Source organism: Sceloporus occidentalis, unplaced genomic scaffold (assembly GCF_023333645.1).
Source record: "Sceloporus occidentalis isolate IW3139 unplaced genomic scaffold, rSceOcc1.0.p SCAF_3, whole genome shotgun sequence".
Classification (NCBI taxonomy): Eukaryota; Metazoa; Chordata; class Lepidosauria; order Squamata; family Phrynosomatidae; genus Sceloporus; species Sceloporus occidentalis.
The window spans coordinates 219,343,851-219,371,069 of record NW_028316983.1 but is presented as its reverse complement, the minus strand read 5'-3'; the positions used below and the strand labels follow the sequence as shown (position 1 = coordinate 219,371,069).

General features: G+C 41.7%; 1 protein-coding gene across 1 annotated transcript in view; it reads right to left on the bottom strand.

The window, feature by feature from the left end:
- PTDSS1 (phosphatidylserine synthase 1) overlaps positions 1-27,219 on the bottom strand; it is a 49,243-nt gene that overhangs the window by 21,046 nt on the left and 978 nt on the right. Inside the window, exons 2-6 of the mRNA XM_089517680.1 lie at positions 17,186-17,277; positions 14,308-14,352; positions 13,062-13,186; positions 11,355-11,513; positions 6,463-6,614 (exon numbers count right to left, since the gene is read on the bottom strand). Of these exons, the coding sequence (XP_089373806.1) occupies positions 6,463-6,614; positions 11,355-11,513; positions 13,062-13,186; positions 14,308-14,352; positions 17,186-17,277 (573 nt within the window). The remainder of the gene's footprint in view (positions 1-6,462; positions 6,615-11,354; positions 11,514-13,061; positions 13,187-14,307; positions 14,353-17,185; positions 17,278-27,219) is intronic.

The window sequence follows — 27,219 nt, the reverse complement described above, 5'->3', positions numbered from 1 at the left end:
GAGTTTCTCTCTCCAGAATGGCAATACAGGGGGAAGCAAAAACTATTCAAGAAAAGAAATGTTCTTGCAAAACTCTAAAAAAAAAAAGAAAAAGTAAAAGTAAAGCAAAGCTAAATGGGAAACCTTTACATACAGTTCTCACTTTTTCTACTTGTACCCCTCATCAGACCTTATATAGTAAGCCCCCTCCACAAATGGCTTCCTGTTTACACGGAAGCCACGTCGCCATTAAGTGATTAGTGTGTGGCCACTGTGTGAGTGCGCCACCACAAGCACAAGCCCCATTCAATTGAATGGAGCTCGAACTTACGCGGGATTTGTCTTATGTGGGGTCGGTGGGTCCAGAACGGATCCCCCATGTAATGCAAGGCTCCACTGTATTTAAAATGAAACAACAGGGAACAGTTTACTACATCACTATAGTCCTCACACTCCATTCTTGAAATATTAATTACATAATGATTCAAACAGAATGAACAGAATAGCAATAACAATAGCAGCTTCATTTATATATCGCTTCGTAGCACCCAAGCAGTCTCTAAGCAGTTTACAATTATAAGCTAACTGCCCCCAATAAGCTGGGTATTCATTTTAGCGACCTCGGAAGGATGCAAGCCGGAGTCAAGCCTGAGCCCCTGGCTGGTATTGAACTCACAACCTTATGGTTTGTGAGTGAGTGGCTGCAGTACAAGCATTTAACCACTGCACCACCATGGCTTCTAGTCTTTTTTTTTGGGGGGGGGGGATCATATAAAAATAATATGAGAAAGTCAAAGGGAAGGTGGTATGCTTCTGAGCATCATTTCAGAGAGTTATTTACAGAATGTAAACATGTATTTGAGGACATAGAATCATAGAATCATAGAATCTTAGAGTTGGAAGAGACCACTAGGGCCATCCAGTCCAACCCCCTGCCATGCAGGAAATCCAAATCAAAGCATCCCTGACAGATGGCCATCCAGCCTCTGTTTAAAGACCTCCAAGGAAGGAGACTCTATCACCTTCCGAGGAAGTGCATTCCACTGTCGAACAGCCCTTACTGTCAGGAAGTTCCTCCTAATGTTCAGGTGGAATCTCTTTTCCTGTAGCTTGCATCCATTGTTCCGGGTCCTGTTCTCTGGAGCAGCAGAAAACAAGCTTGCTCCCTCCTCAATATGACATCCTTTCAAATATTTAAACAGGGCTATCATATCACCTCTTAACCTTCTTTTCTCCAGGCTAAACATCCCCAGCTCCCTAAGTCGTTCCTCATAGGGCATGGTTTCCAGACCCTTCACCATTTTTGTCGCCCTCCTTTGGACACGCTCCAGTTTCTCAATGTCCTTTCTGAATTGTGGCGCCCAGAACTGGACACAATATTCTAGGTGGGGCCTGACCAAAGCAGAATACAGTGGCACTATTACTTCTCTTGATCTAGACACTATACTTCTATTGATGCAGCCTAAAATAGCATTGGCCTTTTTAGCTGCCGCATCACACTGTTGACTCATGTTCAACTTGTGGTCTACTTGGACTCCTAGATCCCTTTCACACGTAGTTTCATTCAGCCAGGTGTCACCCATCCTATATCTGTGCATTTTATTTTTCCGCCCTAAGTGCAATACCTTACATTTGTCTGTGTTGAATTTCATTTTGTTAGCTTTGGCCCAGCTTTCTAGTCTATTCAGGTCATTTTGAATCTTGATCCTGTCCTCTGGGGTATTAGCTATTCCCCCTAATTTGGTGTCATCTGCAAATTTGATAAGTATGCTCCCAATTCTGTCATCCAGGTCATTGATAAAGATGTTGAATAGCACTGGGCCCAGGACAGAGCCCTGTGGGACCCCACTGGTCACTTCTCTCCAGGATGAAAAGGAGCCATTGTTGAGCACCCTTTGGGTTCGGCCGGTCAACCAATTACAGATCCATGTAACAGTTCCTTTGTCTAGCCCACATTTTACAAGCTTGTTTGCAAGAATGTCATGGGAAACCTTGTCAAAGGCCTTACTGAAATCAAGATATACTATATCCACAGCATTCCCTTCATCTACCAAGCTGGTAATTTTGTCAAAGAAAGAGATTAGATTTGTCTGGCATGACTTGTTTCTCTGAAACCCATGTTGACTTTTTGTGATTATGGCATTGCCTTCTAGATGTTCACAAACTCTCTGTTTAATGATTTGCTCCAGAATCTTTCCTAGAATTGATGTCAGACTAACTGGACGATAATTGTTGGGATCCTCTTTTTTCCCCTTTTTGAAGATGGGGACAACGTTTGCCCTCCTCCAGTCTGCTGGGATCTCTCCTGTTCTCCAGGAATTTTCAAATATGATTGCCAATGGCTCCGATATTACTTTTGCCAGTTCTTTTAATACCCTTGGATGGAGTTCATCTGGTCCCGGAGACTTAAATTCATTTAGATTAACAAGGTGTTCCTCTACTATCTCTTTACTTATTCTGTGCTGAAATTCCCCTATTCTGTCCTCTGCTCCATTATCCTCAGGTTGAGCACCCTTTGCCTTTTCTGAGAAGACTGAGGCAAAGAAGGTGTTGAGTAATTCTGCCTTTTCTCTATCTCCTGTTAGCATTTTGCCATCTTCTCCACGCAGTGGCCCTACCGTTTCCTTCTTCTTCCTCTTGCTGCGGACATATCCAAAAAAGCCCTTTTTATTGTTCTTAACCTCTCTAGCAAGCCTGAGTTCATTCTGCGCTTTAGCTTTTCTGACTTTACCCCTACACATGCCTGCTATTTCTTTGAATTCCTTTTTTGTGATTTCCCCCTTTTTCCATTTCTTATACATGTTCCGTTTCAAACTTAGCTCGGTTGAAAGTTCCTTAGTCATCCATCCTGGTTTCTTGAGACACCTCCCGTTTTTCTTTCTCACTGGAACTGTTTGAAATTGTGCCTTCAGTATCTCCCTTTTGAGAAAGTCCCATCCGTCCTGAACTCCTTTATCTTTTAGTATTTCTGACCATGGAATCGCCCTCAATACTTCTCTAAGTTTACTGAAATCCGCTCTCCTAAAGTCTAGGATGCGTGTCTGACTCTGCCTGGCTTCTCCTCTCCATTGTATAACAATCTCCAGGAGAACATGGTCGCTTCCACCTAAGGATCCCACCACTTGCACCCCATTAACCAAGTCATCCTTGTTGGTTAGGATCAGATCTAAAATAGCTGACCCCCTTGTTGCCTCTTCCACCTTTTGGGCCATGAAATTGTCTTCCAGGCAAGTGAGGAATTTGCTAGACCTTGAGGATTTTGCTGAGTTTGACTTCCAGCAAATATCAGGATAGTTGAAGTCGCCCATCACTACTACATCTCTCTTTTCTGACTGTGTGGTCATCTGTTCTAGAAAGATATCATCCAATTCCTCAGTCTGACTTGGGGGTCTGTAGTAGACTCCCACCGTAACACCCTTGTTGTTTCCCTCCCCTTTGATTCTTATCCAGATGCTCTCCACCTGGCTTCCATGATTGATGTCCAGGATCTCTTCACTGGTGTAAATATCTCTGACATATAGTGCTATTCCTCCTCCTTTCCTGTTTGGCCTATTTCTCTTAATAAGGTTATACCCCTCTATTTCCACATTCCAATCGTGAGACTCATCCCACCAGGTTTCAGTGATGCCTATTATATCATATTTGCTTTGTTGTACTAGGAGTTCGAGTTCATCTTGCTTATTTCCCATGCTCTGTGCATTAGTGTAGAGACATCGCAGACCATGGTTCCCTTTTACTTGCTGCCTGTGCAAGTTTTTTTGCCTCCCACTGCTGGGTCCTTGCACTGTTTGCCTTGTTTCCTCTATGTCAGTTTGACTATTTTCGCCATCCCTTTCGCCTTCCTTAAAATTGTCTCCCTTCCCCTCGGAACTCAGTTTAAAGCTCTCCTGATCAAGTTCTTGAGACTGTTGGCAAAAACATTTCTTCCAACTGGCGTGAGATGCAACCCGTCTGTTGCAAGAAGTCCCTCCTCATGGAACCGCAGCCCATGATCGAAGAATCCAAATCCTTCTCGGCGGCACCATCTGCGAAGCCAGTTGTTCACATCTGCTATTTTCCTCTCCCTTCCTGGACCATGCCCTTCAACTGGCAGAAGAGACGAGATGACAACCTGTACATCCATTCCTTTCAGCTTCCTACCAAGCGCCTCGTAATCCCTTTTGATGTTCTGAATGCTGTGTCTTGCAGTATCATTAGTTCCCACGTGGACCAAAAGGAAGGGGTATTGGTCAGTAGGCTTGACCAGTCTTGTCAGCCTCTCTGTCACATCACGGATCTTTGCACCTGGAAGACAACACACCTCTCGAGACATCTTGTCAGGCCTACAAATCACTGCTTCTGTACCCCTCAGCAAGGAGTCCCCCACTACGACCACACGCCTCCTCTGAGGCTTAGCAGCGACTGTTCCCTCGGGTGGGACTCTCAGGCTCCCCTGCTCTGTCCCAGAAGTCTGTCCATGCTGCTCTTCTTCATCTTCCTTGATAAGGGAAAGAGCTTCAAATCGATTCTCTAGCTGCAAGCTCCCCGAACAATTCCTTCTTGGCTTACTTCTCTTTGTGACATTCCTCCAGCTGTCTGCCTCCTCTGTTTGGCAAGTGACCTCTTCCACCCTAGCATCTTCCTCTGCGTGGTACTCATCCAAGATGGTTAGTTCTATTGAGTCCAGGAAATCCTCTTGTTCCCTAATATGCTGAAGTGTAGCTACTCTGGACTCCAGCTGCTGCACTTTCTCCTCCAAGAGTGCTACCAACTTGCACTTGGTGCATGTGAAGTTCTCCACTTCTGTAGGCAAGAAGAGAAACATCCCACAAGAGTTGCAGGTGACTGCGGCAGATCCCTCGTTGTCCATAGTGCAAAGTCTTTAGTAATAAATATAACAGTCAATCTACTGGGAATACTTCTTTAAAGGTAAGTACTGGCTGCTATCTTACACTTAAAGGGAAGGTTCTGTTTCAGTATCTGATTCTAACCTGATGCCACTTGAGCAGAGTTGTTGAGTTTAAGAAAATGAAAATTGGCAGTCCGGCCAGAGAGAGGAGAAGGAGAGGAGCTGCTCGGCAGCCATTTTGAGACCGTGTGCTCGAGACCGTGTGCTCGTTGCTGAAGGGGAGGAGCTTCTGTGAGTCACATCTGTGAGTCACAAGGGGGCTGAGCTAGCAGACTAGCTTTATATACCAACATCCAGAGCCTTCCAGAGCAGTCCGGCCAGAGAGAGGAGAAGGAGAGGAGCTGCTCGGCAGCCATTTTGAGACCGTGTGCTCGAGACCGTGTGCTCGTTGCTGAAGGGGAGGAGCTTCTGTGAGTCACATCTGTGAGTCACAAGGGGGCGGAGCTAGCAGACTAGCTTTATATACCAACATCCAGAGCCTTCCAGAGCAGTCCGGCCAGAGAGAGGAGAAGGAGAGGAGCTGCTCGGCAGCCATTTTGAGACCGTGTGCTCGAGACCGTGTGCTCGTTGCTGAAGGGGAGGAGCTTCTGTGAGTCACATCTGTGAGTCACAAGGGGGCGGAGCTAGCAGACTAGCTTTATATACCAACATCCAGAGCCGCGCGCCGTTAGGGATGTAGAGAGACAATTTTCATGGAGTGGAGATTAAAAATGGGGGAAGAGGGATCTGGGCATTGGCCACTATATAAGAGGCTTTAATGGACAAAGGTTTTCATAGGTAATCACAAAAATAACCTCCATTTAAATAAGGAAGTATGTTGTGAAGCTTCCAAACAGCAACTCAGTTGCAAATACAAATGTTTACTCAGAAGTAAGCCCCTCTGTATTCAAGGAAGCTCACAGATAAGCATGTATAGGATTACAACAAAAGAGGTAAATCAGAGGTTGTTGAGGGAAATTAAAAATGAAGGAAAGAGCTCATGAATCACCAGTCTCTGTCTGCAGACAAACAACATTGTAAACCATTAAGAATGCTGTAGTCCAGTGGTTCTCAACCTGTGGTTCGTGACCCCTTTGGGGGTCGAACGACCCTTTCACAGGAGTCGCCTAAATCCATCGGAAAACAGCAGCAAAATTACAGTTAAGAAATAGCAACGAAAATAATTTTATGGTTGGGGGTCACCACAACACAAGGAACTGTATTAAAGGGTCATGACATTAGGACAGTCGAGAACCATTGCTGTAGTCTATCAACACCACAAGGGAAGGGAAGCTTTAAAAAAAGTTACAACATGCAGACCAAATTAGAAAACACTTAAGACAATGAGTCTGTAGGGTCATATTCTCTGTGATTCCAAGATAGTATGAATAAATGCAACATGTTTAAGATTCAGAATAACTTCTAGTGAACAAATGCATATTTAGTATTTAGCATTATTTCTGCAAACTTAAAAATATTAGTATAAACAAGTGTAAGTGTTTCACTAGGCTTTAAAAGGACAACTTCTGTAATTTACAAACTTTCAAATGGCATATAGAGTTGTCATACTACAATGTCATTTATACAATGCTTATTGGATTGTATTTGACACCTACTTGAAGCTTGCCCAGTGATAGGTCCTCATCTCCAACCAACGGCAAACTATCATGCCCAACCAGATGCCACCCCCGTTACATAGCAGGATGTCCAAAATGACTTGATCCCACCAGCATTCAGCAAAATTAGGCAGTAGATGCATGAAGAACAGCTAAAGAATACAGCAAAAAGATTTGGGATGAGAAATTCATATAAACAAAGGAGTTTTTTAACTTAAGAATGTGATTTACTGTATACACTCGTCTATAAGTCTAAAAATTTATGCCCAAAAATTGACCCCCAAATCCCAGGTCGATTTATTTACAGGTCATTATGGAAATGTGATAGCAGCTCTTTCAGATTTCCCCATGCGGTGCAGAGAGGAGTTTAGCAAGAAAGAGTCAAGCAGAAAGAGTCCTGGGTGATTGATTGATATTGCTGTTTGTTTAAGAGTCCCCCTCCCGTCGGTGCATCTGACTAAAACGAAAGCTGAAATTAAGAAAAGCCTCAATGAGAGTCTCTCTTGCCATACCCACACATACACACGCTGAAAGAGCTGCCAAGTTTTACCCTCGACCTATCCACGGGTCATGGCAAAATCTATAATTTTGGCCTCAAAACCTGACATTGACTTATACATGAGGTTGACTTATAGTTGAGTATAAACGTTACACAAGAACAGATGCTGAAAGTAGAGAAAATATTTTTCATATCACAGATTAAATACTATTCATGTATGATTTTTCAAGTTTATTTCTTATAAGAAAGCATTATCATGTTTGCTTTCTGAAGTCACAATTGCATGTTCTCAAACAAATAGCAACATTATTATTCAGTGTTATACGGGTAATGATTGTCTGGTGAAGTGCCTGTACCTTGCATTAAACAAAATAATCTTGCTAAAATAATTTCAAATGGTTTAAAATTGTACTTTTAACACTTACTAAATTATCATGCTTCATTTGCAGACTGACAATTAGGTGTTTTTGAAAAAATTGTTTTGTTTTAATGCCACAAATCTGAAGAACAACAGGGCAATATATACTCATTGTTTATGGTCTAAAACTTTTAGTCCAATTAGAGGAGAATCAATGAATTAACAGACATTACATTAGAATTGATTTACCAACTTTTCACTGATTGAAGCTAGCTGAGACTAACACTAGAATTTATATTGGTACTTTTCATTAAATTCTGCTCTTTTAATAATCTTGATAATCAAGGTTTTTTTTAGATAACTAATATCTTTATATAACTGAACTTGCTCCAACTATATTAATATAAGCTATCGAAGGCCTCGTTCCCACTACGTTTAGCTTGGAATCCTGATGTAGGTTTTATGGCCCTAGTTCCCACTGGAATTCGATTCTAATCCTCATTTCATTGATTCCCTTGGGAAAAACCTGCGGCAAACACCAAAAGCCCGGGGTATTTTGCTAGCCAATTTTCAGAGGTTCTTTTGCAAATAATTGATCCCGACCCAGGTCCAATAAGTGGGAACGCCAGATCGGGATCGATTCTTTCAGAGGGGAGGGGAAATGGCAGAGCGATGTGTGTGTCCCGTCCCTCCCCAGAGACGTCACCCCCCCCCCCCAGTGCTGCCTTTTTGGGCCTTTTTTTTTAAACAAAACAAAATAAAACTAATCACAAAATTCTTAGATTGTAAAGCAACTAATTGCAGAGACAAGTAGCTAAGCCATTCTACCGATTTTGCGATTAGTTTTTTGTTTTTTAAAAACTGTCTTCCCCATCTTCCTCCTCCTGGCGCCAGGCCGTACCCCCCCCGATCACCATCTTCCTCCGCCTGTCTCCTGCCTCCTTCTTCATCCTCCTCCTTCTCTTCCCAGCTCCCATCCCCAGTGTCCGCGCACCCACCGCCTGGCCTTGCCTCCATCCTCCTCCTCCTCCTGCTGCTGGTACAGGTCTGGAGAGGATGCTTGGGGGTCCCCTCGCCCCCTGTCATGCTTAGAACGAGCGATCCAAGCATGGCAAGGATCTGGAGAGGACCCCTGGGGGTATTCCTCACCCCCTGCCATGCTTAGATTGAGCTATCCAAGCATGGCAAGGGTCTGGAGATGTCATCCACCCAGTGCTTCATTTTTGGTTTCTTTTTTAAAAAAAATACATAAAATTAACTGCAAAATCGCTGCATCGGTAAAGCAACTACTTGCAAGCAGTTGCTTTGCCAATCTATTGTTTTTGCAATTGAAATATATATATATAACACAAACCAAAAAGGCAGCCCTGAGAGGATGACATCTGTGTGACATCATATGATTGACACATGAGCAGTGCAAATGGGAATGACAATCGTGTCAAAAAAACCCTCTTGCACTGGGGTAGGAAAAGATCTCTTTATAGTGGGAACTAGAGACCTTTTACCAAAGTGGACCGAAGTGGAGCAAAGGACATTTTAGAACCGATTTAAACTCCAAGTGGGAATGAGCCTGAAGATAAAGAACACATAAGGAATTCAAATGGTTATAAAGGATGTTTCTACTGTGCCTCTCATCTTTTCTTTGTCATTCAAAGGCTGAAAAAAGCCATCTTAACCTCTTCTGATGAAGAAGTATTCAAAAGGAAGCATCTAGTATTCATTTACCAACCAAGATGTAATTTCCAAGCTAAAGGGATCACCTAGTTTCATTCACTGAGAAGAGACACAGTATCCAGATGAACATCTTGAAATGTGAGCTTGATAATACTCAACAATATTCATTCACTTTTAGCAAATGTTTGTTTTATAAATCGAAGCATTCTTTGATACTTAAGATAATTTTGCACTTCCACAAAAGTTATTTGCTGGCACATAGTTTTTCTCTTTATATATTAGGACAAAAACAAAAACAAAAACACATGAGCAATTAACCCAACCACTTCAGTGCATGATGCAACAACTACATCTTCACTGCTGTAAACATAGTGAAAATATGCAGCATAATGAGTATTTCAGGATACCACTGGGCAGGACACTAATAATGCTGTAATAACCATGTGGTAGGGATATTATACAGAAAAGTAGGAGATACAGAAATGGTTTAAACAGTTACTTTACTCACGTTTGTTTGACACTTGGTTGATTTAACCAGTAGAAAAATAACTGAATAACTATTTTTCAATCTGAACTGTATGTATGATGTCAAGCCATCTGCTCAGATTTCATTCTGTCTTGTTAAAACCTTTAGCCTGATCTAATATGAACTGCACATTATTTTAATCCTTGTTCAGCCCTGGAGGATCAGTCTTATGTAATCTAATGCTTTTTGATCTAAGGACATACAGCTGCAGCTTCTGAAGATAAATTTAAAGATTAACCAGCTTTGGTGTTAATGGTCAGTAATGGAGGTCATTATTAAAACAGCTTAACTCTAAGAAAGAGCAGAATCATTTTGATAGCCTCATTTTTATGATGGGAGCAATGTCATGTTGATAGTTGAGAGGTATGACAAGATGCTTATCTTATATCCAAAGTTGGTAAGAAACAGTGGCCTAGTGAGAAAATCATTCGGTTATATGCCAAAAGGTTTGGGGCTTGAAATTCAGTTGGTAGATGATTTACACAGATGACCTAAGCAGTAAATGTAGAAAATATGACAAATACAAAATTCTACATATGCTCTGCTATTATCCTCATGTAAACAGGGCAATCTTTTGCAGTATATGGACAGCTTCTGTATTTTGGGAGGCCACTCTATTCTATAGACAGGGTCTGGAAATTGGTTTTACTATATAAGCAGATACCCTTCCCAAAAGAGCATTCAGGCTCCAAAATAAAGCTGTCTCCCTACAGGCTTCACAGTTACAGCACATTCCGGCTTAGATGGACATGCATTTCTTTTTTCCCCTGTATGAAACTAAAGTTACATTATTAAAACTACAGCAGCAGCCCTTTTAGATGGAATGGCACATGGACTGCCAGATGCTCACCCTTTGTGTAGACAGTAGACAGAAGTAAATAGAAAATTCCATGTACATACTCATTAGTGCTTAAATATAGTTATAGAGGGAAATATTTAAATATAGTTCTGGCCACATTTGTTCATGTCTTTTTTCCACAGAAAATTCAACATTTTAATGCCACTACAAATACTGGCCTGGGGTAGACTAACGGATTTTAAAGCCTCAAACTAAAGAAATAATTTTATGAACACTTCAGTGAAAGTAAGTCCCACTAAAGTCAATGGAACTTATTTCTGGGGAGACCTGCAAAGGACTGCACTTTAAACTGTGTACTAAAACAGTGCTTTTTACTAGGTCTACTAGTAAAGAAGGGACACAACATCATATGCCACATCAGCAAGAAGTGCATTTGCTGATTTTAATCTGAGGAATTAACCATACAGTTATACTAACGTTTACAATCATCCATCATATATCCAATTAACTAAGTATGAAAACTTTCCTGAATATGTATTCTGAATTTATGGAAAGATTTACTTATGAACTGCCAAATACTGTAATTAATTTGAATGATACTGGAGAATGAAATGTTCTATGTGTTCCATGCTATATTGCTTTTATACATTTTGTTGTTTTTATACATTCCCCCCTTTTAATAAAAAAAATCTTTTAAAAAAGATATGTGCACTGAACAGGCAAATAAATCTGACTTGGGCATCCTAACCACTTACATGAAAGAGAAAAATGTTTAATCAAATAGTCAGCATTTGTTTCAAATTTGAGTAAACAATTAACCTGAGTTATGCCTGTGATGTTGTGTAATGCCTGGTAAAGCCACAACACTGAGTGAAGCAGACATATATTACCCCAAGGACAGACATTTTCTCCCTGAAACAATGACATTTGTAAGGTCTGCTTTTAGTTTCATCGGGGAAGCAATGCACCAGAAAAATCAAGCAGTATCAGCTGCACTGTGCATTAACATCTTGTCACTCTAAAATACATAACTTACCTCAGTTAACTCCCAAGTGATGCTAATAGTCCAGCACAATCCATAACTGCGGATCAACAAAGCTTTCATTGCCCAACCCCAGAAATGTCCAAAAGCAAATATGTCAAAATGGCTGAGGATTCGTTCCCATGTGATAACGTGACAATTCACAGCATATTCCTGTTGATGGTGAGGGCAGGGGAGGGAGAGGGAAAGAAGAGGGGAAAGAAAGAAAGAACAGCTAAAGACTATTTTGGAAAAGTTTTCCTAAGAAATACAATTGTAACCTACTACATGTATCAGAGAGTGTACTTCTCCCATCATATAGCCCACTATCGTTTAGATATTTATCATTTGGATACGTATCGATATTTAGGTGCATGCTTTGACAATTCTAAATAACAGAGAGAGACATCCATAATTTTCAAGGAGTGCTGAGGCACGGAACAGACCGCCCAAAAAGCGCGGCCTGCCGGTGCCTGGATTTCCGACGGAGGGAAGCCTCAGCCACCAAACCGCGTGGTTTCCCTCAGCGGAAAAAGAACCCGCAAAAAGCGGGTTCCTTTGTGTCCCACTTGCAACGCCCAAGTGCGCAAATGGCGCGCTGATTACGTCAAAAGTGCGACGAGACATGTGGACACTATGCGTCTGTCACGTCGTAATGGCGGCACCCGAGTAGACAGGACGCCGCCATTTTGACGCTGCTAGTACGTACTAGGGTTAGGGAGTGTCTGCATGGTGCGTGCTCCCTAACCCTAGTAACGCCGACGCCACGCCACATTTTTCCCGTTTGTACCGGGCCAATGTTATTTTTTTAACCCAGTCGTATTCTGCACATTCTTGCTGTGTTGTTATTTCTATTTTTTAAAATCTTGAGTAATAATTATTTCAAAGATTATACTCGAAGATCAACAAAATCTAAATCAAGGTAACCCAGATCCCACACAATAACTCCAATTACACTAGTATTTAGTCCTTCCTATAACATTTACTCAAGGACCTATTTAGAAGACTTAGAACAATTCTTGAAACACTGTCATGGTTCTGAACTAGATTTGTTTGCCTTCAGTGGTGATATTGCAACCTTACTGTTACCCAGAACAAGGCTTATTTTTCAGAACTAAAAATGGCACTGAAATTGCAGTAAATCAGGGCTGCAAAGAAGTTCACAGTGGAGCATTGCCACCATTGGTGAATGGAAGTTGGCAGGGTGTGCTTTTTTGTTTTACAGCTGCTGCCCCAAACACATTCAAAATTTGGAGTCCCAGTGGTCATGCATCCTAGAGGATATTGTGAGTTGTGCTCCAAAAGAGTAGCTTTCCAAGTTATGCCCTGCCCCTCACATTGTCAAAATCCACTCCACTATCCACTGAAAGGAGGAAAGTGCTTGTAAAATGCTCTCTTGCTCTGCTCAGCCTGACTATGGGCCTGGGGGGTTTTACCCTTCTTGTTACAGAAGGTGATCCAGCCCTTTGGTAATTCAGATTATCCTTTCAGTGTCTTTTTGCATGGAAAATATTTCACATCCAGTGATTGTACTTTCCACTATATCTGTTTTTTGAGGCAGATTTATAAGAATTGCTTTGATTTTTCCAGAAATGACACCAGCATTCTCAGTTACTTCCTATCGCTTTCCAAAAGTTACTCCATTCTGTTTCTAATGCAGAATTACAGTAGCACTAGGGGAGATGTACATAAGCAATAGCTACAAACCGCACCAATACACACCATGATGTCTGCTTCTCTTGTAGCATACCGTAGATTAGGATCCAGCCAATACATCACTGATTTTACCTGCTCAAAGTTAAGGAATAGCAGGAATACCAGAAAGAGAAAATACAGGACACTCAGCCCTGCAAGAAAACAAATTCAGATGAAACATGTGACCGATGATGCTTTCAATGGGTTGGACTGTAAGGAAAAAAACAAAACCATACACAAGGAATGATTATATATATTAACAGCAGTTTGCATTGATAATTTAACAGACAGCCGGAATAGACCAGCTCTAAAAGCCAGCTTCCTGGTGGCTTGAAGGCATGGCATTTAGACGCCACATGCCCCCAAGACGTTTTGAAGCTGCCTGGCTGCTCAGACATGGGCTGCTTCATGATGCTCCAGCGGTCTGGCATTTAAATGCTGGCAGAGCATTATGAAGCTGCCATGGGGCCACAGTGGGGTTGGCAAAGCTGGCTTTTTGCCGGCCGCAAAAGGAGTGGATCTTATCCTCTCATTTTTTGGCCGAGTTGAAGGCATATTGGGGCCATAGCATGTGTTTGCGACAGGCCCAATCTGTCTTTGGAAGAGGTGGCTTCAAGCAGCTCCTTCCGCCTGTCTCTTTCACCTCCTAATAATGTAATTTTATATAATGAACAAAATTTGGAGTGATTACTGAAGCAAGCCAAAGAAGAAAGTCAAAGGCAGGTTTACATTTGAACTTCAAGGAAGCAAAAATAATGACTACAGATTTTGTTTTTTATTTTTTAGTATTAGTTATATTATATGTTCCTTATTATGACTTTTAGAAATTGTTTGTTTTAGTTACATGTTTACATAGTGTTATGATCATGCAGTATTTTACTTTAGGAACCATTAGCAGAAGAGAAAGATTTAAATAAATTATTAGTCAGTATTCTAGAAGTGGCTGCAAAATTCAATCCCAGACTATTTTCTGTATTCAACTCTTCTTGAGAGAAAATAGGAGGAATTTTATAGCTTGCTTCCTCATTTAAATATTGTATCTTGTCTTCTTTTAAACTTGTAACAACCTCTGAAACACCCATTTTTACTATATGGAGAATCACCTTGTTGCCTAATTCTAAAACATTATATTTCTTTTCTTTCTTTCTTATTTACTTTTTACAACATTTGATGCAGAAAGCATATAGTGAACTAATGTATATTCAAAAGAAAAAAAAATACATGGTGCTCTATAATAATATGAGAACATCTTTAAAAAAAAAAAAAAACTTACCAAAAACCATGCGCCATATTGCAGGATGTGGACGAATGAAAGGGCCTATGGAAAGAAATGCTTATTAAGGCAAAATGTGCTGATGGTAAGCAAGACACTGGAAACTACAGTCCTCCCTTGCCATACGCGGGGGATCCGTCTGAAACCACCCACCCCGGCGTAAGGCAAATTTCGTATATGCTGGAGTCGCATTTAATTGAATGGCGGTGCCCTCTTTTGCATCATGCCTTTGTTTATTCTATGATGTATTAGGGATCTATGGAAATCAGCCATTTTATTGAGATAACTAGAAGCTGCTATGAGCTAGAGAGAGGGAATGTGCTAGAGACATGTCAAAGCAAATGAGTCATCTAGGATTCCCCAGAAGAATCTGAAGACAAGGCCTTTTGATGTGTCTGTGCCACATGCGTTTTTAACGCTGAATTCTGGAACATGTAGGAAGTTAAGTCCTACTGAAAATGAGACTTTAATTTACAGGTTGTCCTGTAAAAGATAACTCTTTTGTCTGAAGTATTTCCCCCCCCCTCAGTTGTCAAACCTTAGTGCTAGGTCACCTTGAAAAGGCTTACTTTTCTGCTATGTATTTTCCAATTATGATATACAGATGACAAAGGAACAGTGTTATTAGCACTATTAGATAAAAGGTAGGAGAGCTGGACAGGTCATTTAAAACTCCCAGTAAAACAGACATTAGATACTGGACAAGGTATTAAGTACCATGCATACAGCCTGAACTTATGTGGAAAATCATTCCTCTCAGCTACACATCTGAAACCAATACCTTTTAGAGACACCACTAAGATCATTTACAAATCCAGATTATATGGCTCAAAGCAGCTTAATTCAAGGTATCCGAAGCTTTTCTAACCCACAACACCCAGGTCGACTGAAGGCACACATCCACTTAGCTTCATGGTCTTTCCATTAGTGTTATTTATGTTCACATTTATCAGGTTCTGGCTTTGTAATGTATAGTTCAGTGTGCTCCCTGTAAAAGGCATGCACAGTGCAATCCCATGTATTGGGGGGAGGGGATGAAAAGTACTGCTGAATCAGGAGTTTGGATGATAAAGTGAATATTTCTTTGAAGCCCAGCAGTTCCACACAGGGGATAGATTTTGGCTGTTGCTAACTGCCCATCATGTAACTTTACTACCAGGACAAGAATCAAGGAAGCAATGACAATCTGAAAAAGAGAACCAAGATAATTTAAGGAGTGTTGGAACTACCTTTAACAGCAGTCAGATCCCTTTGTGCAAGTGTTGCCCAGTATTGAGTCATTCACCAAAAATGCCCATGGCTGAATTCAGCTACAGATTTGGTAGGCTAATATAGAATAGTCTACTCCAGTGCTTCTCAATTATTTTCTGTCATGCCTCCCCTAGGAAGAAGAAAACATTTTGCGCCCCCCGTGTGACTGTAAATAGTATCATTTGTCTATAAAATTGTTATAAGTACACCTCTGCATAACAGAGCCTCGCGCCCCCTTTACGGAGCCTCGTGGCCCCCCTGGGGGGCCCGCCCCACTATTTGAGAAAGGCTGGTCTACTCCAACTGCAGCTCTATTACACATACAGAGTTACTTTTGCTAAGAAAGTACTAGCAACAGTGTTCTGTAGAAGATAATTAACACCACCAACCCCCCGTGTAACAAACACAATTAGATAACTTCAATGTTTCCAGCAAGAACATCACATATGAGAAGGAAAATGAATAGAGCACTTCAGTTAATATTTACTTAATGCTGCTTTCATTTTATATATGCTCCTTTTACCTTGGCCCAAACCATGCTCTCTTCATCTAGTCTAACAACTGGATGACAGCCATAGTAGCCTGAACCTTCTGATAACAAAGCTCTTAAATAAAAATGTGGTTTTTATAGAATAAATAGTGCAGTTAAGTGGCTTAATAAATGACTGTCTAGTAGACAGATAAAATCTCAAGGTACACATCAGGCTAAAATTCTGATCCCAATTACGTGGGAGTAATTTCTATGAACATAAAGAAGATTTACTTCTCACTAAACAAGTATGGAATCAAGCAGTATCTTAAGACTATCAGGAACTGGATCTGAGCCTCTTAGTACAATTAGGGAGTTGGCACAGCAGTTAAAATGCCAGCTACGATGCCAGCAGGTCTGGAAAGAAATTTTTATATTTATAATGTACCAGACAGACAGATATACAGATAAATATTATAGAGCGAGAAGAGAGTCAGTGTGGTGTAGTGGTTTCAGCACTGGACTATGACTCTTGGAGATCAGAGTTCAGTTACCCACTTGGCCATGGGAACCCACTGAGTGACCTTGAGTGAGTCACACACTCTCAGTCCCAGAAAACCCAGTGATAGATTTGCCATAAGGTCACCATAAATTGGAAATGACTTGAAGGCATACAACAACAATATATATACAGAGGACAATAGGGAAGGCTTTATGTCCTTCACAAAGTAATAAATGCTGCCCTATTCATTCCAAAAGAGAATCTTTCAGAACCAGTCAAAAAGAATCTATAGAGTATAAAGAGGACCCATCTAGCATTCCTTTTCAGCTCCATGTTGAGTTTCAGTATGAAGCGGTATATAAATGAAGCTGTTTGTTTTTGTTTGTTTGTTTAAGCTACTGCCTTGTTCTGAACTTGGCATGGCACCAAAAGCTCTTCCACTCAACCCTTATCTGGGTAAAGGTTGAAGAAATGAGAGTGGGAAATTAACCATATTCTGAGCTCAAAACAGATTACTACAACAGAATATTCCCAAAGCAGCTTGTCTTACTTTCACTCTGACACTTTAGACATGTTAAAAAAGTTCTGCACAGGCAACTGCTGAGAATATTGTAGATACACATGAAAGGCACTGAAGCAAATACAGAGTTGCTTACCATTTGGAAAAGCTAGAACACTAATGATCAGAAAGAAGAAAATCACAGATAGGATGCCTTTCCAGATATTATCTTCTGGGGTTGTATCATCTCTAAAGAGAAAGCAATTAAAACAGCAAAGGAGATTAAAACATTACATTCATTATCTCTGCTACGACAAACTCATTTAAAATAATTTATTTTACCTGACAAACTTCTGGTTTGTCAGCAATGCTAACCATGCAATCAACGCACATATCCACAATATTCTAGTTCCCTTAGAACTCACTGTAATATTAGAATACGTCAAGCACAAGAGGTATCACTGGCTGGAATAGAGTCAGCTATCTAATCTAGAATACAAAACCCTCACTTTTGTCATGAGTCCTATATATCAGCAGCTAACTAATAATTGTTTCTTGTAATAAGGTCTCTTGTATACCCCTCATCTCATTCCAGACAAAAGAAAATTGCAGCAAAGTGCTTGCTGAATGGGGACATGGAGGACTTAAGGCTGGAAATAAAAGATTTGAGTTTTTTCACTAAGTTTGTTTTAGATAACAGCATGTTTTTTTTCCCTTTGCCACAGTTTCCATGAGTTAAGACTGGTGTATTCCATATCTCTGAATGCCACTTGCATTCTTACCACACCTTTTGTTTGCATTAAGTTGTGAGGCTGTTTGTTCTTCTCATGTAGAAATTTCTACAGATTTTCTGTGCATGTTTCCTACTTTTATACACACTTTGTACATGGTGTGTATTTTATATACCGTATATACTTGTGTACAAGCCAACATCATGTAGAAATCAGGGGAAGGTTTTAGGGCCAAAATCATGGATTTTGATATGACCCATGGATAAGTCTTGAGTAAAACCTAGGGGCATGTAACAAAGGATATAAAGGAGAAAACACCACTTCCTTCCCTCTCTCCTTCAAGCTGTTTCTTCTCTCATGGAACTAAAAGGGAGTTTAGAAGGTGCTTTTGAGCAGTGATTACCTGATGAGGCAAACAAAACAGCAGAAAACAGATTCATACTTTGCAATTCTGTCTTTACCTAAAAGTCATGTGCTTTCTGGTTGCTCCTCAACTCTCTAACCAACGGGGATTCTGCTGTGGGCTGTATGCAGAATAAATGGTATATGACGTGGTGGCCTATTGGCAGATCTGCATTTGTTTTCAATAGTGGACAGCTAGGTAATGGAGGGGGGGCATTAAGTTCCATGTTCACAGACAGCTTGTGCTCCTAGACACCTGCCAAGTTTAATTACAAAACAGCAAAGTATTTTCTCACAATTTCACAGGTACAGAAAAGAACATCCATCTTTTATTCAAGGTGCAAGGCTTCAAAAAACAATTGGTAATGCAAAGAACTGCAGGATAGTATTGCAGACAAGACATACAGGAACTCCTACAAACTGAATACCTCTCCACAACATCTGCGTGTGCACAGTGGAGTTCTGTAAGGTTGGTAGTCCTTTATATCAATGCTACTCAAAGTGGTGGTCCCTGGACCACCTGCAAGCCACTGGCTCTGGTCTGTAGAATTTCCAGGAAAGAAAGAAATATTTTTATAGGCCAAACACACCACAGAAATAATCCAGTTTGAGACTGTTTTAACTGCCCTGGATCAGTGCTCAGGAATCCTGAGAACTGATGTCCTGTGAGACATTAAGCCTTCTGTGTCAGAGAGCTCTGGTGCTACAATAAACTATAATTCCCAGGATTCCCTAGCGCTGAACCAGGGCAGTTAAAGCGGTCTCAAACAGGATTATTTCTGACGTGTGTTTGGGACCTTTGCCAGTAGGCAGAAATAGGGTGCCAGTCTCAGGAACATTCAGGAAGGAATTCTGCCAATCCTCCATATCAGACCGCATATTTTATTTTTATTTATTTCTAGGATTTATATCCTGCCTTTCTCCCACAAGGGATTTACTGCCTTACATAGTATTTTATTTAAAGCTATAAGGATCAGTGTCTTTAGCCCCTGAGATATTAGGAAAAAGAACTGCCAGTCCCCCACAACAGATAGCATGAGAAGCACTGTTTTACATAAAATATTGTAAACTGAACAGCTCTCTGTTATTTAATCATGGCAAAATGCTGAAAAATAATCCCTGAATACGTTAGTTGAGCACCTAGAAGAATAAAAGCAAATGATCAAATGACCACTATTCCTGTACTTTTTTATATATATAAACTTATATATTGTTTATATATATCAGGTCAGAGTATGTTTTTGTAGGATAAGAAAAATTATCCAGCAATTAACAACTAATTAACCAATTAATCAATCTAGTTTTTAGTAATGCATTCCAGACTTCATAGATGTGACCATGGCGGGTTATAGACCGCCGCTTTGAGGCGGTCTGCCGCCGCCGCCGTTTGCTCCGTAAGGGAGCCGTCGCAGCCACACCGCGTGGCTCCCTTACAGAGCAAAAAAGAAGCTCCAAAATGGAGCTTCTTTCTGTGGCGCCCTAATGATGTCGTGAGGCGCCGTTGGCGCACTCGCGACGTCATTAGTGCCGCGACACGTTCGGACGCACAGCGTCCGATACGTAAAGATGGCGCCGGCTGTGTGGAACGGCCGGCACCATATTGTACGGACAGAGTCCGTACTAGAGCCAGGGGCGTCTAGAAGAGACGCCCCCTTTTTAAAATGGGACGTTCTGCGGACGTCCCAAGTGGCGGTCTATAACCCGCCCATATTTCACAGAACATGACCTATCAACTGGGACAAAGAAATTTGACATCTGAGATAGATCCTGGCTGCTTAGAAACAGTTCAGGTCAGTTATATTCCTTCTAGAAATCTTAAATGAATTGAGGGGAGCTTACTCTATGGAAAGCCTCACTGAGATGAATGCTGACAGCTTCTTGTAAACAGATCCTTAAAAATAGCAGACTGGTTAAGAAATGTGCTACATGAACTAACAAGTGAACATTCACTAAGATCCTTGAACCATTCTTCCTTTGGAATTCCTCTCTCTTTTAACCTTTTAAACTACTTTTAAACTCAGTGGAGTCAAGAAAGAAATGTAGAAAGAGTTATAGAAATAAAAAGGACAGCCAAGTAATAGTATCAATGTGCACACATCACTAGATAGCTACTGCTGATTGTGATGTCTCAGACAGAAGGGAGAGAATTGTGCTGGAAAAAACAAAAACAAACAATAATGCTGCACAAAAGGCATGTTTGTAAAGGAAGGAGCAGAAATGACACACATACATCACATGCATGCATGACTCTTTTACTACATGGAGTGTAGTAGAAAACAGTGGTTGAATCACAACTTTTCATTGTAGGTCAGTGCTCACATACAGAGAAGAAAACTGTACCAAGCACACAGAATCAATATTCAGACGCAAAACACATATCCATGTAGGAACAATAACTCTGCAAGCAAAGCCATTGAACTGTTTCACATCTACAGCTCTAGACACTGGATAGTTTGCATGAGGATCTCAGATTCCCAGGAGAAATGTTCCAGAACACCTGCCAGTAGGCAGCACCAAAAATAAAGAGTTTTGTTAAATAAACAAAACTCTTCTGTAAGAGTATTTTCATAAACCCCAGAGAGAAGTAACTGTTAGCAAGCAGGCTTTGACAAGAACGAAGTGGGCAAGAAAAATTCAGAAGGATTTTTCTTCACTAAGCTTTCTGCTTTTGTGTATTCAGAGAGCTACATGAAGGCAATTTACACGGAAGTACCAAGTTCAAATGCCCTCTGAATGGCTGGTCTAAAGTGTTTTTCCATATCTGTGTTTATTTTTCCTCCTCTAATTCACTTCCAACTTTCTCTCCCCAACTGTCATTTCTGCTCTCTCAGGCTTTTCCCTATTCATTTATTGAAGTTTCTTATCATTTCTTAACATTCCCAGAACTATTCCTCTGTCTACATTTTGGCTATCTACAGCTGCATCTGCACTGCAGGAGTAATCCAGTTTGACACCCCTTTAACTGTCATGGTTCAGTACCAGGAAATTCTGGGAATTGTAGTTTGCTGTGACCCCATAGCTCTCTGACAGAGACGAATAAATGTCTCTAAAAATACAATTTTTCTGACAATTTCCTAGCACTGAGCCATGGCAGTTGAAGTGGCCTCAAACTGGATTATTTCTGCAGTGTGTTTTGGACCTATGAACAGGCAGGCCCAGCTTCACCAGGGCTAGCCTGAAGAAAGAGAGCCCTCCCTCCATGAGAACTGTCATCCTTCAGCCTGCGAGGGAGTGAAGAGGCAGGCCCAGCTCTATCAGGGCTATCCTGAAGAAGAAGAGCCCTTGGTCCAGGCCTCAGAGGGAGGGAATAACCACTAGACCTCATCCCCTTTCCCACCACCATTCCCTTCTCCTTTTGTGTCATGTCTTTTAGATTGTAAGCCTGAGGGCAGGGAACCATCTAATTAAAAAATAATAATTGTAAGGCGCTCTGATAGCCTTTAGGGCTGACGGGCGGGGTATAAATATCCGTAAATAAATAAATATGTTTCATGCACAAAATTATTTAAATTATCATGTATAACATTACCTTCAGGTTATGTGTATAAGGTGTATACAAAATAAATGAACTTCATGTTTAGACTTGGGTTGCATAGTGATGTAAACAATATTCATCAAAATTTGATAAATAGAAGAAATATCTGTTATTCGAAGATTTCGAAAGCTTTTTAAAGAGAAGAAATTATGAGCACTTCTTGATCAATGAGTAAGAATTTTGGATTTTAATTCGATGACCAGGATTTGAGTATTTTGCATGAGCAAAGCTACCATTCATATTGTTTTTTTCTAGCAGAGGAAACCTCTGCCAAACTTCCTTTTGACATGCTAAATGAGTTCGAAATGCCAGGTAATTAGTGTAAATGTTCGCCTCCCTTGTCTTTTATTGAGAAATCTGAAAAATACTGCTCTGACAGGGAGAGAAAAAAAAGCTTTTGAAAGTGGGAATAATAATAATAATAATTATTATTATTATTATTTTAAAATTGCATGTAGTTCTCGATGGGAAAGAAGGGAAAAAAATTGGTTTGTCACAACGCTAGGGTTGCATTTCCAAGATATCTCATTATGTACCACAGGCTCTTGATGTCCATTGAGGTTTTGTTCTAGGGCCAGTACCCCCCATGGATACCAAAAATCTGTAGATGCTCAAGTCCCATCAAATACAATGGCATAGTAAAATAGAGTCCCTTACATGAAATGGCAAAATCAAGGTTTGCTTTTTTGAAATAGTATTTTCAAGCCATGAATGCCTGAATCCGGGGATAAAGAATATGTTATTTGTATGTGCAAATATTCTAAAAATCAAAACATTATTGATCCAAAGTATTTCAGGTAAGGGAGACTGGACATGGTAGAATTTACACCTCAGCAAATATGCAAAGGACTGTGCTGTTAGAGGGGTTCTTTTCTGGTTCACTATTACAGTTGGCTCTTGGAACTTGCGGGGATCCATTCAGGACCCCCCTCCCTGTGAGTTCCAAAATGCGCAAATATTCAAGCCCCATAGGCTAGAATGGGGTGTGTGCATGCGGGGTGCACACTCCATTCATGTCAATGGCGGTTGCCCTTCTGCGGATTTCCAAGTCCGTGGATCTCAAGTCCATGGACTTGCAGGGGCGGGTGTACACCCTAGTCCCATCTTTCTTCCATGCAGAAACTCAAGGTGTTAAGCACAGGGCTGTGAAAAGGTTGTCCAAAGCCAAGCAAAGATCCAAATCTTTTTAGTTTCTGCAAGGATCTGACACTGTGTACCTTCAGAACCTGCTTTGCATCTCACACTGTACCAGCCAGAAGCACCACCCTCCTCTTCTTCCTCCATTGCTGCTATGCTTCTGGCCTTTTTTAAAGCCTGGGTGGAAAAATGGTGGTGTTCTTTGGCATCATTTTTCTTTGCTTTGTCTTTTATATCCCTTGTTACATGCCCTTAAGTTTTATCCTCAACTTATCCATGGATCATGTCAAAATCCATATTTTGGCTACAAAACTTGCCCTTTTACTTATACATGAGGTTGACTTATAGTCAAGTATATACAATACTTTAGTGAAGCAGTAATGCTCTTTGGCAGGGAAGGCTAAAGACCTTGTAAAACCACATATCCCAGGATTCTATAGGAAGATGCTACAGCAATTAGAAATGGTGTCTATGCTGCAGAAATAATGCAGCTTGACACCACGTTAACTTCCCTGCTCCATCCTAGAGAATCCTGGGATCTGTAGTTTGGTGAAACACCAGTATCATTTGGCTGGAAAGACTAAACACCTTGTAAAAAGTACAAGAGAACAAGTGTAGTGGTTTGATTGCTGGACTAGGTCTCTCGAGACCAGGGTTCGGCCATGGAAACCCACTGAGGGGAACCTTGGGCAAGTCACACTCTCGCAGCCACAGAGGATGACAATGGCAAGCCCTCTCTGAAGAAACTTGCCAAGTAAACCCCATGATAGGTTTGCCTTATGGTTGCTGTAAGTCGGAAATGACTTGAAGGCACACAACAATAACAAAAAGTACAAATCCTAGGATTCCATAGGAAGGTGGTACAGCACTTAAAGTAATGTCAAACTGCACTGGTACAGTAGAAATAATGCAGTTTGACACCACTTTAATCACCTTGACTCCATCCTAGAAAATTCTGGGATCTATAGTTTAGTGAGGAACCAGCACTCTTTGGCAGGGAAGGCTAAAGACCTTATAAAACCACACATCCCAGGATTCCATAGGAAGGCACTACAGCACTCAAAGCAATGTCTCACCACAATGATACATTAGAAATAATGCAGTTTGACGCCACTTTAACAGCCCTCGCTCCATCCTAAAGAATCCTGGGGTCTGTAGTTTGATGAGGCATCAGTATCATGGTGCAGTGGCTTGAGTGCTGGATTATGACTGGAGGACCAGGGTTCAAATCCTGGCAGGTCACACTTTCTCAGAGAATGGTCATGGTAAAAAACAAAGCAAAACACCATCTGAAGAACCCATGACAGTTATTATTATTATTACTATTATTATTATTTATTATTATTAACCTTTATTTATATAGCACTGTAAATTTACACAGTGCTGTACATACAATCTTTTTAACTGTCCTCTTTAACTGTCATCTTTCGGCAGGTGAGGGAGAGAATAGGCTGGCCCAGCTACATCAGGGCTAGCCTGAAGAAGAAGAGCCCTCCCTCCGGTCCATCTGCCTTGGTCTAGGCCTCAGAGGGAGAGAAGAATGCTGGACCTGATCCCCCCTCCATTCCCTTCTCCTTTTGTGTCGTGTCTTTTTAGATTGTAAGCCTGAGGGCAGGGAACCATCTATTATCCCCTCTGTTGTAAGCCACCCGGATTCCCAGTGATCGGGCAGCATATAAATAAATCCTATTATTATTATTATTTAGATGGTTCCCTGCCCTCAGGCTTACAATCTAAAAAAATACATGACCCAAAAGGACAAGGGACTGGTGGTGGGGAAGGGGATCAGGTCCAGCAGTTCTTCTCTACCTCTAAGGCCTGGACCAAGGGAGATGGACTGGAGGGAGGGCTTGGCTTCTTAATGGATAGTTGAAACGAGGCATCCTGGGGCAGAGAGGGGCTCAACCCAGGGAACGCTTCTCTAAACAATATAGTCTTTAACTCAGTATTGAAACTGGGTAGAGAAGTGATGAGGTGTGCATATGGGGGAAGAAGGTTCCAGGAGTAAGGGGCAGGAAGTGAGAAGGGACGTATCCAGGAGGAGGCAGTGGCAATCCTAGGCTGGGACAGGAGACCTTGACTACCAGAGCGGAGGGTGCGAGTGGGAATGTAAGGAGAAAGAAATTCAGATAAATAAGGAGGGGCCAGTCCATGGGCAGTTTTGGCTTAGGGTTGCCATAAATCAGAAACAATTTGAAGGCGCACACAACAACAACAGGATGTACTGAAATGACAGTACTTGCCCACAAGGAAGCTATACGTGTCCCTAGGGAAAGATCGGAGTACATTTGTCCACAGGGAAACATAGGGGAATATTTATGCATAGGGAAAGTATTATGCAGAATATTTATCCATAGGGGATAATTGGAGACGAATACTTGCCCATATGGAAACATAGAGAAATACTTGCCCATAGGGAAACATGGGAGAATACTTGCCTATAGAGAAACATTGGGGAATATTTGCCCATAGGAAACCATAGGGGAATACTTCTCCATAGGGAAACATAGGGGAATACCTGCCCATAGGAAAACATGGGGGAATACTTGCCCATAGGGAAACATGGGGGAATACTTGCCCATAGGGAATCATGGGGGGATGCTTGCCCATAGGGAATCATGGGGGAATTCTTGCCCATAGGGAATCATAGGGGAATACTTGCCCATAGGGAATCATAGGGGAATGCTTACCTATAGGGAATCATAAGGGAATATGTGCCCATAGGGAATCATAGGGGAATGCTTGCTCATAGGGGATCATGGGGGAATACTTGCTCATAGGGAAACATGGGGGAATGTTTGCCCATAGGGAATCATGGGGGGATGCTTGCCCATAGGGAATCATGGGGAAATGCTTGCCCATAGGGAATCATGGGGGAATGCTTGCCCATAGGGAATCATAGGGGAATACTTGCCCATAGGGAATCAAAGGGGAATACTTGCCCATAGGGAATCATAGGGGAACACTTGCTCATAGAGAATCATAGGGGAACACTTGCCCATAGGGAATCGTAGGGGAATGCTTGCCCATAGGGAATCATAGGGGAATGCTTGCCCATAGGGAATCATAGGGGAATGCTTGCCCATAGAGAATCATAGGGGAATACGTGCCCATAGGGAATCATAAGGGAATACGTACCCATAGGGAATCATAGGGGAATGCTTGCCCATAGGGGATCATGGGGGAATGCTTGCCCATAGGGGATCATGGGGGAATGCTTGCCCATAGGGAATCATAGGGGAACACTTGCTCATAGAGAATCATAGGGGAACACTTGCCCATAGGGAATCGTAGGGGAATGCTTGCCCATAGGGAATCATAGGGGAATGCTTGCTCATAGGGGATCATGGGGGAATACTTGCCCATAGGGAAACATGGGGGAATAATTGCCCATAAGGAATCATGAGGGAATGCTTGCCCATAAGGAATCATAGGGGAATGCTTGCCCATAGGGGATCATAGGGGAATGCTTGCCCATAGGGGATCATAGGGGAATGCTTGCCCATAGGGGATCATAGGGGAATGCTTGCCCATAGGGAATCATAGGGGAATGCTTGCTCATAGGAGATCATGGGGGAATACTTGCTCATAGGGAATCATGGGGGAATGCTTGCCCATAGGGAATCATAGGGGAATACGTGCCCATAGGGAATCATAGGGGAATGCTTGCCCATAGGGGATCATGGGGAAATGCTTGTCCATAGGGGATCATGGGGGAATGCTTGCCCATAGGGAATCATGGGGGAATGCTTGCCCATAGGGAATCATAGGGGAATGCTTGCTCATAGGAGATCATGGGGAAATACTTGCCCATAGGGAAACATGGGGGAATGCTTGCCCATAGGGAATCATGGGGGAATGCTTGCCCATAAGGGATCATGGAGGAATGCTTGCCCATAGGGAATCATAGGGGAATACGTGCCCATAGGGAATCATAGGGGAATGCTTACCTATAGGGAATCATAAGGGAGTATGTGCCCATAGGGAATCATAGAGGAATACGTGCCCATAGGGAATCATAGGGGAATGCTTGCCCATAGGGGATCATGGGGAAATGCTTGTCCATAGGGGATCATGGGGGAATGCTTGCCCATAGGGAATCATGGGGGAATGCTTGCCCATAGGGAATCATAAGGGAATGCTTGCTCATAGGAGATCATGGGGAAATACTTGCCCATAGGGAAACATGGGGGAATGCTTGCCCATAGGGAATCATGGGGGAATGCTTGCCCATAAGGGATCATGGAGGAATGCTTGCCCATAGGGAATCATAGGGGAATACGTGCCCATAGGGAATCATAGGGGAATGCTTACCTATAGGGAATCATAAGGGAGTATGTGCCCATAGGGAATCATAGAGGAATACTTGCTAGTAGGGAATCATAG